The sequence below is a fragment of the Acartia tonsa genome, chromosome 3 (assembly GCF_053477335.1).
Source record: "Acartia tonsa isolate MP-2025a chromosome 3, ASM5347733v1, whole genome shotgun sequence".
Taxonomy (NCBI): Eukaryota; Metazoa; Arthropoda; class Copepoda; order Calanoida; family Acartiidae; genus Acartia; species Acartia tonsa.
The window spans coordinates 59925183-59941114 of record NC_137262.1 but is presented as its reverse complement, the minus strand read 5'-3'; the positions used below and the strand labels follow the sequence as shown (position 1 = coordinate 59941114).

Genomic DNA, 15932 nt, shown 5'->3' with positions numbered 1-15932 from the left:
TTATCTCCTTAATTCAATAATTCAAAAAAATTTTATGTCCATATTATCCATGTGCATGTTGAGTATAAAAAACCTATATTTTTTTTTCTTTTTAAGAGAAGTAATTATAAATCAACTAATAAACATTTTGAATAGTTTTAAAACTTAAAAGGAACATTTTATCCCTATGAAGTACAAGAAAAGAAAGATTGTAAATGAAAATATAGGTAAACTTGTAACATTTAAAATATCTACCTACCTAGGTAATAATAATCGATATTTAGAATTAACAATTTAACCCAAAAAAGAATCCAATAAAGGTTCGAGTTTTAAATAAATTCTACTGGCTTGGGTTACTAAAAAAACCGAGTTTTTTTCCAGCCCAGTCCATATGTATTTAAATTTTTTTTTTTGTGTTGTGTACACTTTTATTGTATATTACTCTAAAAATGTTATTGTTATTAGAAATTAATCTTCTTTTTAATAAACCATTCGGCCATCTTTTTATAGACAGCTTTCCGCGTGTATTAAAATTAAAATTTATATGATTAAAACTGGTGTTATTTCTAGGATTTTGTTTTAATATACGTGGAAAATTATCTGTAATGCGATGCTATACATGAATTTTTAGTATAGCTGAGAACCGGTTCTAATCTAGCGGATCTTAATCGGATTTGAAGCCATGCTGGGAATTATTTTATTTTAAAACTTGAAAATCCGATGTATATAATTACCTATATATGTATGCATCTTAAGGGGTAGTTGCATGAAATACATTTAAAATCGAATTTAGTTAATCGCATTTTTTTCCTGTTTGAAAGAATTTAAATTTTCTACCATGTATTTTTAAAAATAAGACAAAAACATTAAAAGATTCACTACTTCCAGGCCAGTACCCAAACTTGTTAAATGCACTTCATGCAATTATCCCATTCTGATACTTAGTTTTTATGGGTTAAGATTGAAGTGTCACTTTTTAAAACTAACTAAAAGGAGCTACACCTAATAAGCTGTTACAGCGCTGAGATTTACATAATTTAAATGTAGCCCAATTTGAAACTAAGAAAACGATTGCGTATGCTTTTCTGCCGTCGAAAGCTCTGTCTTCGGTGGGAAACGGCAGTTCTGATGCCGTTTCTTCCAAATTCCATATTCTTTTAAACAAAGAAATAAGTTTTTTTTTGTCTGAAGCTTAAGATTTCGATAATTGCTGAACCGACTGGGCTTTCCATTTTAGGAAAGATTCACATAGGTCCTGGGAAGGTTTTAGGCTATCTAATTTTTAAGATTTATGTCTTAAGATGGTTCTAAGCTAGGGCGCAGCCGCTAGTTTATAATAAAAAAAACTGCCCGACCAGTGCTATAACTCTTATTTTGGTTGAGTTACTTTGTGTCTGTTTATAAAAGTAAAGTTCTGTCTCCCCCCTTACACCTTTTAGATGCTAAAGTGTAATAAATTCTAGCTTGTAGTATTTTTTATTATTATAGAAATTAAAGGTGTAAATGTTTTTCAGAACTTAATGAAAATGGGACAAAGAGAAATACATACAGGGGAGAAACCATATTCATGTGATCAATGTGAAAAGACTTTTACAACTGGTGGTACCTTGACAAGACATAAATTGTCCCATACTGGTTATAAACCATTTTCATGTGATCAATGCGGGAAGGCATTTACACGTAAGGATAAATTGACTATTCATATAAGGAAGAAACCGCACTCGTGTAATCTATTTAACAAATCTATTATCAAAATAAATAAGTGTGATATTTGTAATATGCAATTTAAACAGAAATCAAACTTAAATGTTCATAGACGGATTCATACAGGGGAGAAACCTTACTCTTGTGATCACTGTGAAAAAACTTTCAGCCAAGTTAGTAATTTGGTTGATCACAAAAGAATACATACAGGAGAGAAACCATATTCATGTGATCAATGTAAAAAGACTTTTGCAACTAATGGTCAGTTGACAAGACATAGAAGGTTCCATACAGGTGCTAAACCATTTTCATGTGATCAATGTGGAAAGACTTTTGCCCGTAGAGATAAATTGACTATTCATATAAGGATCCATACAGATGAGAAACCATACTCATGTAATCTATGTGACAAATCTTATACTTCCAGTTCAGCCCTCTCACTGCATAATAAATCCTCCAGTCATTTAGTTATGATGAAAGCCAATGACAATTCTGCTGTTCCAACTAGTTTCATTCTTTGTGGTGATGAAGTTGATATTAAAGAGGAAATTAAAGAAGAAAATTTTGATGAAGATCCGCTTTCTATCCAGGTTAGGGTATTTTCCCCCCCGACTTTTTTTGGAAATTCAAGTAATGCACATGCAGTTGCATTTATTATTTCTTTTGGTGAAAAAAAACACTTTTTTAACCATTTTGGACAAGTATTATGCCCAGTAATTTCACTTTGAAATTTTTAAGTCTCCTTTATGGGGGTTAACAATTTATTGCAACAAAACTATGGTTTCTTGGTGTTCCCAGATAAGGCCTTGAGGTGTAGAATCGGGAACTTTTGTCCATTTCAAAATATCTTGCTCCTAGTAGCCTTAGAAATGACAAAAAAGTAGCATTTTTGGGTTTTTGAGAATTGGTCAATTTATGGAGGTTTTTTGAGATTTTCTTAGGCTAGATAAAAAGTCGGGGGGAAAAATCTTCTAATACAGGTTGAGAATGAGGATTATGAAACAGATAATTCTTCAGAAGATGAGGATATCGACTTTGAAGAGTTGATGGTGTGGTATTCACCATCCAAGTTTATGCATCCCCATCCCTGTCCACATTCCTATACTTCTCTGGCTGAGTCAGACCTCCACTTGTAACCGCCACTATACTCCATCCTGCTGTGTTGAGAGCTAGTTGATTGTTGCAGGCCAAAGAGTGAATACTTCTCTCCCGTCTGCATTCGGTTAGATACAAGCCTATAAGTCTAGGCTGGCGGTATCTATATTTCCCACGTGTTCAAGTACGTCGTTTCTTACCTAACTAAGAAACAGGACGTCCAAGCCTTTAATTGATATCATATTAAATATATCCTATAATAATAATCCCATTAATCTGCCTATTTCTAACCAGTTTTAATTGTTTAATAAATGTTGTATTTTTAGAAATACCTTGTTATATTATTGATATTTAATTGTATCGAAGCTACTCTATACTCGTATTCCAGTCTGTCTGTACATCCTCTCATACGCCATTTTGGCGCAGTCTTGTCTACCACTCAATTTTTGAGGGGGGAAGGTATAGATAATTAGCGTACAGACAAAATTAAATTGTAAAGTAGCTTCGATTGCAAAGTGAAATTAATATTTTCCTGATAACTAAGTTTATTCACGGAAACAGTTTACAGTAACAATTTGTTACAGAATATTTCTAATAATTATTTCGTGGCAAACTGCCAAATAAAGATAAAAAGGAACCCGCCTTTTATTTTCACACTAGTATTTAATTTCACACATTTCCATATTTTCTCCTTAAAACAGGAAGAAAGGGATATTCCCAAGTTCTTAAAAAAGTTTCGTGGTAGACAAATCAGTGTTAACGAACACTACACTCCAGCACCATGACCGATAATGTCAAGAAAGGGGATAATGATAAAACCAAAAATCCGCCGCCTCCGCCGGCTCCGGCCGTCCCTGGTACCTCGCAGCAGCAGCAGGCTGACCCGCTTTCCCCTGAAAAAATCAAAGAACTCATATCGGAAGCGTTAAATGTTAAATTAAACGAATACTCGTCACATTATAGAGATTTAATAAAACAAGAATCCGAGATTATGCAGCTCGAAATAGAAACAAAATGGGCAGGGTTTAAGGACACGGAATCACATCGCAGATTATTAGCCGACACCGACATCTTAGATCTAAAACGTAGAGTATCAAAACTCCCAGCGGACGGAAATCTTGGCCCATTGTTTGCGGAAAAAACGTTAAACGAAAGTCTTAACATGACTCATTTTAACACCATAGGTGATGATTCAATTAATGCCACTTTTTATGACCGGATATCGGTTCAGCAAAAGATAAACGTGGTCGAATGGGTCGCCAAGGATAGGATGACAGCCCCAGGTTGTATGGCCTATTCAATTGTAGGCTTTATAGGTCCGGCGGATAATGACAATTGGATGAATGTAAGAGAAACTTCTCTAACGGAATATGAAAAAACCTTATTAGAAAGGATTCCCTTTATCCCTGATAGGATTAAGTCGTTAGAACCCCTCCGTAGACCTACAAGGTCTGCACCCAATGTAGCAACAAGACCCTCTACAAGAAATACGCCAAACACAGGCACAGCCGCAACGGCAACAACTAGCGCCGCCGACGATGACTTTATTAAAGAATGCTTTATTAAGGGACAAAAATGGGATTCCGATTTTGCGAGGGATGCCCCTAGGTGGGACGGTAGGGCTGACTTTGATAATTTCTTTTCTAATATGTGGAGGGTTGCAAAGACATACAGAATCTGTGACCCAATTCTTTTTAAGGATATTTTATACCAGCGAATTTATGACTCTAGAGGGGAACGATTAGGAGACTTGATTACGCCTGAAAGAAATCAGGCCTTATCTGCTTTAAGTTATTACCTGATGATTAGGAGGCTGGTCACTCCTTTCTCGGATCCAGAAGTAGCCTCGCAGTACTTCTACAACCTAAAACAGGAGACTAATCAACCCCTTGACACCTATTTTGAAAACAAACTTAGGGTGTTCAAACTCATGAATCCTGGCCTCATACCTAAAAAGAAGTGGAAAGAATTCTATCTTAACGTTAGCAAAAATCTGCTGTATACCAACCTTGCCATGGACATGGCCAATTACGTTGAGAGTATGCAATTTTTGGACGATTACAACGCTTACTTAAATAAACTTATTAACCTCGGACAAAGATACGTTAATTGGGATGGGTCTGGCCATATTAGCAAGGAAAACCTTTCGGCTTGCTATTCTCAAGCCATGGAAATGTTCCTACCTAAAAATTCTGCGGAAACGAAAAAACAACCCATAATCAGCATTATCGAAGATAATATCCCCACTAACACGGCAATGTATAAGGAAAACTTAACCGAAGAACCTGACGAGGTTCCCTCTTGGGTAGATCATGAGGATGATCCTATTGCTTGGGATCAAATCGAGGGCGTTATAGGAGCCTTTAATGGGAGGAGTAAAAATATTAAATGCTGGCATTGTAATATCCCTGGCCATGTAGTGCAGAATTGCAACAAAAAGAAAGCTGGGGAGCCCCCAAATCCTGAGTCCCGCTTTGGTAAAACACGGAGTAAATTCACGCCTAGAAAAGCTCCAAATAATAGTAATAAAATACCTGAGCAGTATGCGCGTAAAACTATCAACCAAATGGATCAGGAAGCCAGCGAGGAATCTGAAATAGATAAATATGTACAAGCGATTGTTAAAAATCACGTCCACTAGATGTAAAAGTGGATTTATGCGATATTAATTGTCCCTATCCCAGAAAATAAAAATTTGCTGAATGAATTTCATATTTTGATATGAAAGATAAACAAAATATCCCATGCCAAGCTAAGCTTGCAAATTCCTTAATATCAAATATCCCTTGCCAAGCAATGCTTTGGCGCGAAAAAATAAAACAAATTATTATTATAAGTCTGACTAAGCAACACAAAATAAACTCCTCCCCCTCCTTTCCCTATCCAAATGTAGCTGATACAGGAAATTGGGGGAAATAGGGAAGTAACCTGAGGAGCATTTCACATGCACTTAATATTTCCATTTTTTAAAATCTAATAGTCTTTATCAAGAAGCTAACAAGTGAATACCTATTTTCTATTTAGTAGTATTTATTTTTTAATATCGCATGACCTATCTAAAATGTAAATATCGTATATTTTGAATGTATATATATTAGAATCTAAAACATTCTAGTTCAATTTTTAACCGCTAGGGGAACTTATGCGAATTATCTGTATATAAACAATGATTCTTGAGTTGAATCCTCAGTATCAATTTTATCTGAGAGTTGCTCACTCTTAGCCTCTGATTTTTGTAGCTGAAATATCTCAGCAATTATGTATAATAACTTATTCATATGGATAAATATTATTGCATTTTGTACAGTGACAATAATAGAACTATATTTAATTTATTATGTATCCGAAAGATGTCGCCTAGAATGCTACCGCGGTCCGTATAAGTAAATAATAAGATTAAGAAGGGGGGGGGGTCTACTGGAAAATCTGTATAAATACGAACAAATTTCCAAATATAATTCAGTTGTTCTTCAGTTCTTTGTTGTTATCATTTACTCTCTGATTTTTGAGCTGCAATCAAGCAGCATTTAAAAATTAAAAACTTTAATCACTTGAGATGTGATTAATAAAATCTTAAAACATTTTATTAGCAGAATGAAATAAAGTTAGTTCTATTAGCTTCCGCTAGGATTACCAGCGGAATAAAAAGCCTATATAAAAGTGAATGCACATTATTAATCAAGGCCAGTTACTATCAAAGCAGTTACTACAAACCACATCCTATTTTTTTTAGCTGATTTCAGCATTAATTATACTCTAGTAAATATATAAACTTGTTCTACCCCATAGGTGGAAAAATTAAGTATAAATACTAACAATATCAGAATAATAAACCAGTCATCATTGACCCTCTTTATTATATTAGCCATATCTAATAATTTTTGAGCTATAATTTAGCGCTAACTTTATATTATTTGTATCGTGAATCAGATACTAACTAATGACACTATATTTTGTATAAATACAGATATAAGTCAAAAAATAAGTCAGTCTGTTTTTAATGTCTTGTTAGTTGCAAGCTGAACACTTATTTTTAAGCTACTTTGTAGCCCTTCAATCTTTCGAAAACTTTTTAGTTCAGTTTTATTCCGATAGGTTTCTATCATATATCCAAGTATATAAATAAGGACCCGTATTAAAGTTAAGTAGTTTCTTTAGAACTATCAACATTCTCATGCTTATTGAGAAATTTCTGGAGCTGAAAAGCGCTTGATAAAAAAACTTAATGAAACCCAGAAAGCTATATAAAATTATTTTAACAATTAACCATATTGTTAAAACATTTCATTATTTAAAAAATTTCGACAGACAACTATACCTGGAACACAGGAAGTCTCTGTGTGAGGATTACCATCGTCTAACCGCTGAGGTGGGGATCTTGGAAAATATGCATCTTAGGCTTCGACTAAAAATATAATTTATTTTATAATGCCTATCTGTGCAAAACTAAAAGTTCTTAATCCCGTGGGGGGGGAATTCCTGCAACACGCTTTAGTGGATACAGGAAACAACTTTAGGTCCCTTATTTCTAAAGAAATCTTAGATGATAATAAAATCACATTCACCCCTGCCAATCTTAGCGCTCTGTCTGTAGATTTAAAACCAGTAAATATCATAGGACACGTGAGTTTAAAATTCAGCTTTGATGGGTCAGATAAAATATTCGAAGAAACGTTTTACATCCCTGAAACGACGTCTAAAATTATAAATCTAGGATATGAATTTCTCAAAGTTAATCGAATTAATTTGTTACTAGATAAGTTCTCCTTTGAGCTCCCCACTGGCGAGCAAATCCCCATAGAAAATTCAACAATTAATATAGTTGAAGAAAGTAAAAACATACCCTTAATTCCTACAAATAATGTTCATACGGAACAAAATTCCCTTATCCCAGGAATAAATTGGAGTAACCAGGGGGGGACTGGGACATTAAAACAAAATAAAACATGCGTAAAATTAGCAAAGAAAACAACATTCTTGCCGGGGGGGAATACAACGGTGATAACAATTCCTATTCATCAGAAAAATAGGAAGCTGTATATATCCCCAAATAATTCTAAAATGACAAGCCATAACGGCTTAATGCTTATGGAGGGTATTTATAATGTAAATGAGAAGGGAGAATGTTGGGTAAATTTTGTCAATTTAGAAGGAAAAAATATTACCTTATTGGATAACGTTAAAGTTGGATATTGCTTTGAATTCGAATCAGATTCCCCAAATTCCTGCAATAAAAGTATTAATCAAATAAATGAATTGTCAGGAACTACACTTCTTAAAAGAATTAAATTCATTAAAGAAAAATTAGACTTAGAAAATAGTGATCTTATCAAAAATAACCCAGGGATGAAGGAAAAGGTAGTAAAATTATGCCTTGATCATTTCGATATATTTTCGGTTGACGATGCCGATATCGGTAACTGCGATCTCTTACAGTATAAAATAGACTTGATCCCCGGGGCTAAACCTATTAAGGCTAGAAACATTCAATTAAACCCATTATACGAAGCCAAATTAAAAGAACAAATTGAAAATTGGCTAAGGGGGGGCGTCATTGAGGAGGGCTACAGCGAGTGGTCCTCCCCAATCTTTGCGGTAAAGAAAAAACCAACGGCTGGGGGGGAAGGCAAGCTTAGGTTCGTTATCGATTTTCGTGCGCTTAATAGTGTAACACGAAACATTAATTGGCCCCTTCCCCTGATTTCTAGTAATTTAGAAAAATTAGGCACTGGCAATGTATTTACCACCCTCGACTTGACTAGCGCATTCCATGCGCTAGCCATTTCGGAGGAAAGTAAACACTTGACAGCGTTCACAGCCCTTAACAGGCAGTATCTTTTCAAGAAACTGCCGTTCGGACTGTGTAACGCGCCAAGTGTTTTCTGCCATTTGATGGACAGAGTCCTAACCCTTATCCCTGGCTTATACGAATTTATAATTTCTTACCTTGATGATCTTATTATATTCTCAAAGAATGTTGAGGAACATCTGAAACATCTCAGAAAACTCTTCGGAGTCCTAAAAATAGCAAAACTTAAGTTAAATCTAGCCAAATGTAAATTCTTCACATCCGAATGTACATATTTAGGTCATATAGTCAGTTCCCAAGGACTTAAAATGAACCCCGCATATTTAGAACAAATTAAAAATTGGAGCAGGCCCAGGACAGGCAAGGAACTCCAGCGTTTCCTGGGCTTCTCCAATTATTATAGGGCCTATTTCCCATCCTATGCGAAAAATTCTTGTACCCTAGACGAACACAGAAACGATAAAGTTATCGAATGGACCAATTCCCTATCAAAAGATTGGGAAAATTTCATAAATATGTTCTCAAATTCTATAAGTAAAGGCTATCCCCAGTGGAATAATCCTAACCCCTTTATAGTAGACGTAGATTTTTCTACGAGTTATTTCGCTGGAATTCTCAGCCAAAACCAGGGGGGGGAAGAAAGAATTATTGGAATATGTTCCAAAAAATGTAACGGGGCAGAGAAAAATTATCCAAGTTATAAAGGCGAATTAGCATGTCTAGTATTTGTTCTTAAAACCTTTCTTCATTATTTAAGATTTAGAAACTTTATTGTGCGTACAGATTCGATTTCCTTAGTTCATTACAAAAAATGGCAAAAAGGAACAATAAATGGTGTAACTCTGAGATGGATTTTCTTTATCCAAAGTTTTGACTTTACAGTAATTCATCGGAAGGGTAGGGACCATTGCAATGCCGACAATCTATCTAGAGGGCAATTTTTATGCAAAGAACATAAGGAAACCGATTGTGAAAAATGTACTAGCTCATTTACCTTGGATCCTTATGAACAGGATTGCCCATACCAAGACCAGATTTTTGAGTTACATTCGGCTTCGGAAGTCGGAGTGCACAATGTTTGGCAATCTGAAACACAAAAAGATCAAGTATTATCTGAAATTCGTAGGTGGATATTCGAAAAAAAGAAGTTGTCGAGTTTTGAAAAAGCTGAACTAACCGGCCGGAAAGAGGTCCTTTTTAAATTAATAGAACATTTATACGTTATGGAAGGACTTCTAATATTTAGACAACCTCTTAGCAATGGAACATTCATTGAAAGACCCGTCGTACCCATTGGATTATATAATAAAGTTTTTGAATTGGCACATAATAATAGTATAGGTCACAAGGGGGTTAACGAAACAACACGCAAGATAAATGAAAGATTTTTCCTTATAGGAATTAATAAGTTTGTCGAATCACGCATCAAAAATTGTATTACCTGCCTAAGAAAAATAGGACAGGTACCTAAACACAAACAACCTATCACTCATTCAGCCATTAGTCACGAGATTTTTGGCCAGGTATCAGTAGACCTTATCGGTCCTTTAACCCCTAACTATTTTCAAGGACAACATGTCCGTTACATATTTATCCTAGTTGACCTATTCTCTAGGTACATTATCGCTCACCCCATCAAGGACGCCACCGTGGAAAGCACGGTGAAGGTCATCCTTGAACAGGTGGTACCCACCTACGGCTTATTTCGGTCATTGAGGAGTGACAGGGGAACAAATTTTACTGGGGAAGTTTTCAAAAAAGTTATGGATGAACTAGGTATCGAAACTAAACTTATTCCCCCAAGAAACCCTAATAGTAACCCATGTGAAAGGCATAATCAAAGCATTTATGCAGGTCTAAGATCCGATGACCGATTCGAAAGTAAAGACTGGGCAAGAAAATTAGCTTTGACCACTTTTGTAATTAACTCTAGTACGTCTAGAAGAACGGGGTATACGCCATATTACCTTATGTTCGGCAGACAACCAACTCTCAATCTCGATTTCTTTTCTCCAATCTTACAGAAAAGGCAGGACATTGACTGCAGGTCTTACTTAAACTACCTAAAAAATTTGGAAGAAATTATTGCACAGGTTTCCAAAAAATCTAAGATCTATTTAGAGTTTCAAAATAAATCTAGAAAGGCTTCATCTCCCCTTTTCGTTAACGACGTGGTCTTTGCATTTTTTAACCTAGTCAAGATAGGGGTCAGTAAAAAATTGCAATCTTTCTATGGGGGTCCTTTTATTGTAACAAAAAAATTCTCAGAGGCCCTTTTTGAACTAAGTCCCTTTGGATCAAATCCAATAAAAACTAACCAAGTTGTTAGTAGAGATAAAATACGAAAAATAGATTCTAAAATAGAATTATTGGGGGAAACACTTTCCTTTAACGTCTTTCCAATTGAGGAAATCGTCCCGTCTGAGGAAATAACCTTGACAATAGATAATACCGGGCAAACCGAAATAAACGATAATAAAGGTATGGAAAATGACGATTTTACCTACCTAGATAACGATGGTGACGATTTTATAGAAGGAAACCCTGAAACTAGTCAGGACTTACCCCAGGGGGAGGTGGATTGTGATGGGGGAGGGGATATAATGGAAAAAAACTCACCATTTGAGTCACAGCCCAAAGACCAAGAACCCCCTGGCGCAGATCGGTCATCCGGTCCTCACATCCACGTCGAAAATAGTTTCTTGGAAGAAACCGTCCCGTCCGAGGCTTCTTTCTTCGCACAAAGACCCAAACAATCCAGCCCTGAAAAGGTTATTAATGTTAACAAACAAAGCATAGTACCCAAGTATATATTAGAAGAAGAAAGAAAAACTAGGTCACAAGGGGGGGATAACCGCATACATGTCCAAATCGGACTGCATAATCCAATTAAAAGGAAGAAATAAAATGTATATAAAATGTATAATTATATAAAACCAAGGTGGCAAATGTATATAGCTTAATCTACGTATGTATAATAACGAAAATAAACAAAAAAATATATGTTAAAACTAACTAATTAACATATTTCAGAGAAAAACGAGAAGCATAAAAATAAAATGCAGCATCATTTGGCAAAGGCACCAGGAGCTCGAGGTAAATTTATTTTGGGATTCTTGGGGCTTTTTATTATTTTGGCAAAATCAAATGCGTCCGAAATAATACAAATAGATGCGACTCAATGTGTAGCAAACGAAAATCCGCGTTTGAAAATCTCTGAATGCGCTGCGTTTCTTAATATTACCAATATTGAACAAAAACAATTTCACCTGCTGCAAAAGGTTGAAAGAAAAATTATACCTGGAATTCGTTGTCACCTCCGAACCAGTACTCATTACTGGTATTGTGGCAGATATAGCCACATACACCTCGCTGCTCCAGCACTCGTGGAGATACCGAACCTCGTAACTTATGAAGACTGTTACACCATGTCCAAAACTAAAATATTTAACTTTGAAGGGAAATCAGTCTCAGTGTATGAACACCAGATGTCATACACGCGTTTCCTGATAAACGGGACACTTACTTACCCCAACAACCTCCTTAACGGCATCGACCCCGCCTGCGAGGGAAACGGCGTAACCATTAACGGCATTTTTATCCCTGGGACATTTGAGGAAAAACAAATAGGGGTCCAGGCTGAGCCTGTTGAATTATTACAAACAAAAGCGGGCTGTTACCTGGGCAGTCACTGGGTGGGAAACAATTGTTTAGATCACAATCTGAGAATAGGCTACGATAGAATTATCTCAGATGATAAAACTGATAGCGCACAAAAATTCACTTCTCCTTGGCGAACAGTAGACATCTTTAATATTTCATTGTTTACATTTGAAGGAGAACAGGGTGCCCAAAAATATCTAGTGATCGATCCCCAAATTACGCTAGCGCTAGAACTTAAAGATAAGAAACATTTTGAAAATCTAATTCCCGAATTATTTTATTACAAAACTAATATTGATAACTTAATGGTATGGTTCATAAATTCTATAAAACCATATTTCCCACTCTTAAACGCTAAAGAAAAAGATGACCTGTTACCACTAGAGATTTTCTATTCCTACCAACAATATAATAAATTAATTGTCCCCGAAACTCGCTGTTTACAGAATCATTTTCTGTCTAAAAGCAGTATTCAGACTCATCGTAAAAAACTAGTTAGGGCGCTCGGTGAGCTGGATTTAGTAATACAGTGCGATAATCTTAAAATCAATGTTTCTTTGGGAGAAAATTTACCCTGTTTTGTGGATCATTTCTCGGTTTCAATCAATAATAAGACTATGGGAATATCACCATTTTCACGCAGATTGGTTAACACCACCCATTTAACTCCGATTAAATGTTCCGAAAATCCAATTTTCTTACATTTGTACCAAGGAAAATTCCTTGGGAATCAAGGGCAGGGTATGCAAATACTAAATGTAAACCAATATCTTATGGATAAACCGATTAGCCTATTCCTATATCATTCTTGGCAAAGCCTAGAAAAAACTAATTTCTCAGAAAGTGCCGAGGAATTATACCTCAGCCAACTTGCCGCAGACTCCAATAATTTTGAAGTAAAAATAACTGACTCCTGGTTTATTCAAACGTATCATAAGGTGGTTGATTTTCTATCTAGTACTTGGTATCATATAGTGCTTGTAGTAGCAGCCATCTTTACAGGAATAGGGTCGTTATTATGCGTCACTTTTATCATTTACATACTAGCCTGCACCAAAATTCACGCGTATAAAGAGGGAGGTACGAGTGAAACACACGAATTGCGGGATTTTACAAATAATGGGGAAAACTAATCCCCAAACACGGACGACCTGTATCAGACATATATACCTATAAGATTGTCGTCCCTAAAGGTCGTCTTTGTAAAAATATTTCCTTATTCGGTATAAGGAATTAATGACCCTTAATTTTAAGTTTATTATTTTTGTTTTAGGATATCCCAGGCGGAATTTTTCAAGGGGTTTTCACCACTCCCATGGGGCCGGTCACTCTTCATACCGTCGAGAATATGAAGAGGCACCCTTTTACAATGAAGAGGACTATTATTATGACAGCAATCATGGCTATCCCCAGGGCGGCCCTGAGGAAGCCTACTATGAACCTGACGAGAACAGGTATCAGCCGCGAGTAAAACCGCCGCGCAACCCTGAAAACCTCAGTGAACTGCAATGTGTCTCAAGATCGATCCACGTTTACCGCACCGCGAGAAAAGATGTTCCAAAGGAACTTCTTGATTTGCAAGAAAAATTGCGGCAGGCTAAAAATTTAGAGGCCAACGAATATTCCGATAAAGCCAGGCCTAGAACCAGGCCTCTAATGGAACAAAATAGGGGAGGGGAACCGCAAAAAAATCGGGTGGAATCGCCGCCAAAACGTAGTGCCTCACCTGAATTGGAGGTAGTCGCCGTAAAATCTGCCCCAAAAGCGGTAGAAAAACGTCCGCCAACACCAACAGGCAGCGGCGGCCCAGTAGCCAAGAAGGCTAAGGTGGAAATTCAACCGCCTCCATTACCCCCTAAAAAGAAAGAGACATTAGCAGAAAGCAAAACTGAGCCTAAGGCTTTTTGGGTGACTGCTGAGGAATGGAAAAAAGTCCTATCCTCCACTGTAAAAGAAGCAATGGAGGAAGCTCTTCTCCCCTTCCAGAGAAGTCTGGAATCTAAAATTGCTAGCAATGCTTCATTTGTTGAGAAAGCATATATACAACATGGCAAGCGCCTTATTGAAATTTCCGCAGAATTACTGCGGAACCGCAAAACTTTGCGCGAAAAAATTCGCACTGTCTCTGAGGACTCGACCGTTGAGTTAAAATCACGAATGACCACGGTCATTGAGGCCACTAGTCGACTGTTAGACCAAAACTCTGACAGGGTAATTAAATATATTAATACTCGTTGTAATATTATGAATGTATCTGGGCAGAATGTGGCGACCATAGAGGCATCTCTTCCCGCTGGGGACGTACCCCGGCCAGATGATGATGGAGTTGAGCTGATTTCTCACTATGGCGGTTCTGAGTGCTCTGATGAGTACAGGCCCACCGATAGAGAAGGCAATCCAGAGGTCCTGGATCCTGCAGAGGAAAACAGTGACACAGAGCTCGATGCTCAAATCAGTGAGCTCTTTCCATCTGGAATTGATCTACCTGTGAATCCGCAGGCTGGCGCTGCCTCTGAAGATCCAGTAGCCACGGCTCCCTGTGAGGGCGTGTTGGCCCTCCAGAATGCTGTTGCTCCAGAGCCTCCAGCAGCTCCAGAAGTTCCTACTTCCTCAGAACCCAATCCTGTTGATATCATAGAGAGGGCTATGGCCGCAATCGAAGAACCTGCGAGTACAACATCAACCCGCAGAAGCAGGCGTGCAGGTCAACTGTGAGGGAATATTTCATATTCCCTCAGAGGGGGCAAGTGTGGTATTCACCATCCAAGTTTATGCATCCCCATCCCTGTCCACATTCCTATACTTCTCTGGCTGAGTCAGACCTCCACTTGTAACCGCCACTATACTCCATCCTGCTGTGTTGAGAGCTAGTTGATTGTTGCAGGCCAAAGAGTGAATACTTCTCTCCCGTCTGCATTCGGTTAGATACAAGCCTATAAGTCTAGGCTGGCGGTATCTATATTTCCCACGTGTTCAAGTACGTCGTTTCTTACCTAACTAAGAAACAGGACGTCCAAGCCTTTAATTGATATCATATTAAATATATCCTATAATAATAATCCCATTAATCTGCCTATTTCTAACCAGTTTTAATTGTTTAATAAATGTTGTATTTTTTAGAAATACCTTGTTATATTATTGATATTTAATTGTATCGAAGCTACTCTATACTCGTATTCCAGTCTGTCTGTACATCCTCTCATACGTCAATGGCAACAAAAATTGCTTTGGCGAACAAAGAAAATATAGAAAAACGCCTAGAACCATATGATGAAAAGTGATCTAAATTATTGGACAACAAATATTTGGATCATGGAAAGAAAACAAAGTAGTGGGGTTCGTCGTATTTTCATAGTAGTTTTTCTCATATTTATCGCCACTGCGGGGGAGCTCTACCCTTGCTGGATTAATGTTGACCTAATCTAAAATAACTTATCAAAAGCTATTGTGAAAATACGAAGCTACTTCATTTTCTTTCCATGTTCCAAAAATTCTTCTTTGATGAGGATGTTGACCTTGGACCTCCTTATTAGGATAGAAAGAGAGGGGTAGGTTTCTGGTATAATCCGTAAAGGTGTGTGTTTTAAGGCTTAAAGATAGTAGTAGAACTATAATATTCACTAAATATGTGTATTTCTTATTGAAAAGAACTAGACAAAATTTTTTTTAAAAGTTAACATAA

At 36.7% G+C, this 15932-nt stretch overlaps 1 protein-coding gene and 2 long non-coding RNA genes across 4 annotated transcripts; 1 reads left to right on the top strand and 2 right to left on the bottom strand.

Moving 5' to 3' along the window:
* The first annotated feature begins 1497 nt into the window (after nucleotides 1-1497).
* On the top strand, nucleotides 1498-15891 carry LOC145314741 (uncharacterized). 2 transcript variants are annotated; one of them, XM_080154797.1, is made up of 3 exons: nucleotides 1498-2279; nucleotides 2664-2733; nucleotides 15464-15891. In XM_080154797.1, exons 1-3 carry the CDS (start codon nucleotides 1500-1502, stop codon nucleotides 15529-15531), a joined length of 918 nt encoding a protein of 305 aa, XP_080010923.1. In that variant the 5' UTR covers nucleotides 1498-1499; the 3' UTR covers nucleotides 15532-15891. The 2 variants fall into 2 exon arrangements, with proteins under 2 accessions (XP_080010923.1, XP_080010924.1); XM_080154798.1 differs by having other exon boundaries at nucleotides 1498-2273; nucleotides 15464-15874.
* Nucleotides 6557-9653, bottom strand: LOC145314744 (uncharacterized). The gene is made up of 4 exons (XR_013877859.1): nucleotides 9582-9653; nucleotides 8725-8796; nucleotides 7944-8003; nucleotides 6557-7183 (listed from the first exon to the last, which is right to left on the bottom strand). It is a non-coding gene; the product is annotated as an uncharacterized LOC145314744 (long non-coding RNA).
* Nucleotides 11152-12254, bottom strand: LOC145314743 (uncharacterized). Its single transcript, XR_013877858.1, has 2 exons — nucleotides 11888-12254; nucleotides 11152-11350 (listed from the first exon to the last, which is right to left on the bottom strand). It is a non-coding gene; the product is annotated as an uncharacterized LOC145314743 (long non-coding RNA).
* Nucleotides 15892-15932: the final 41 nt, after the last annotated feature.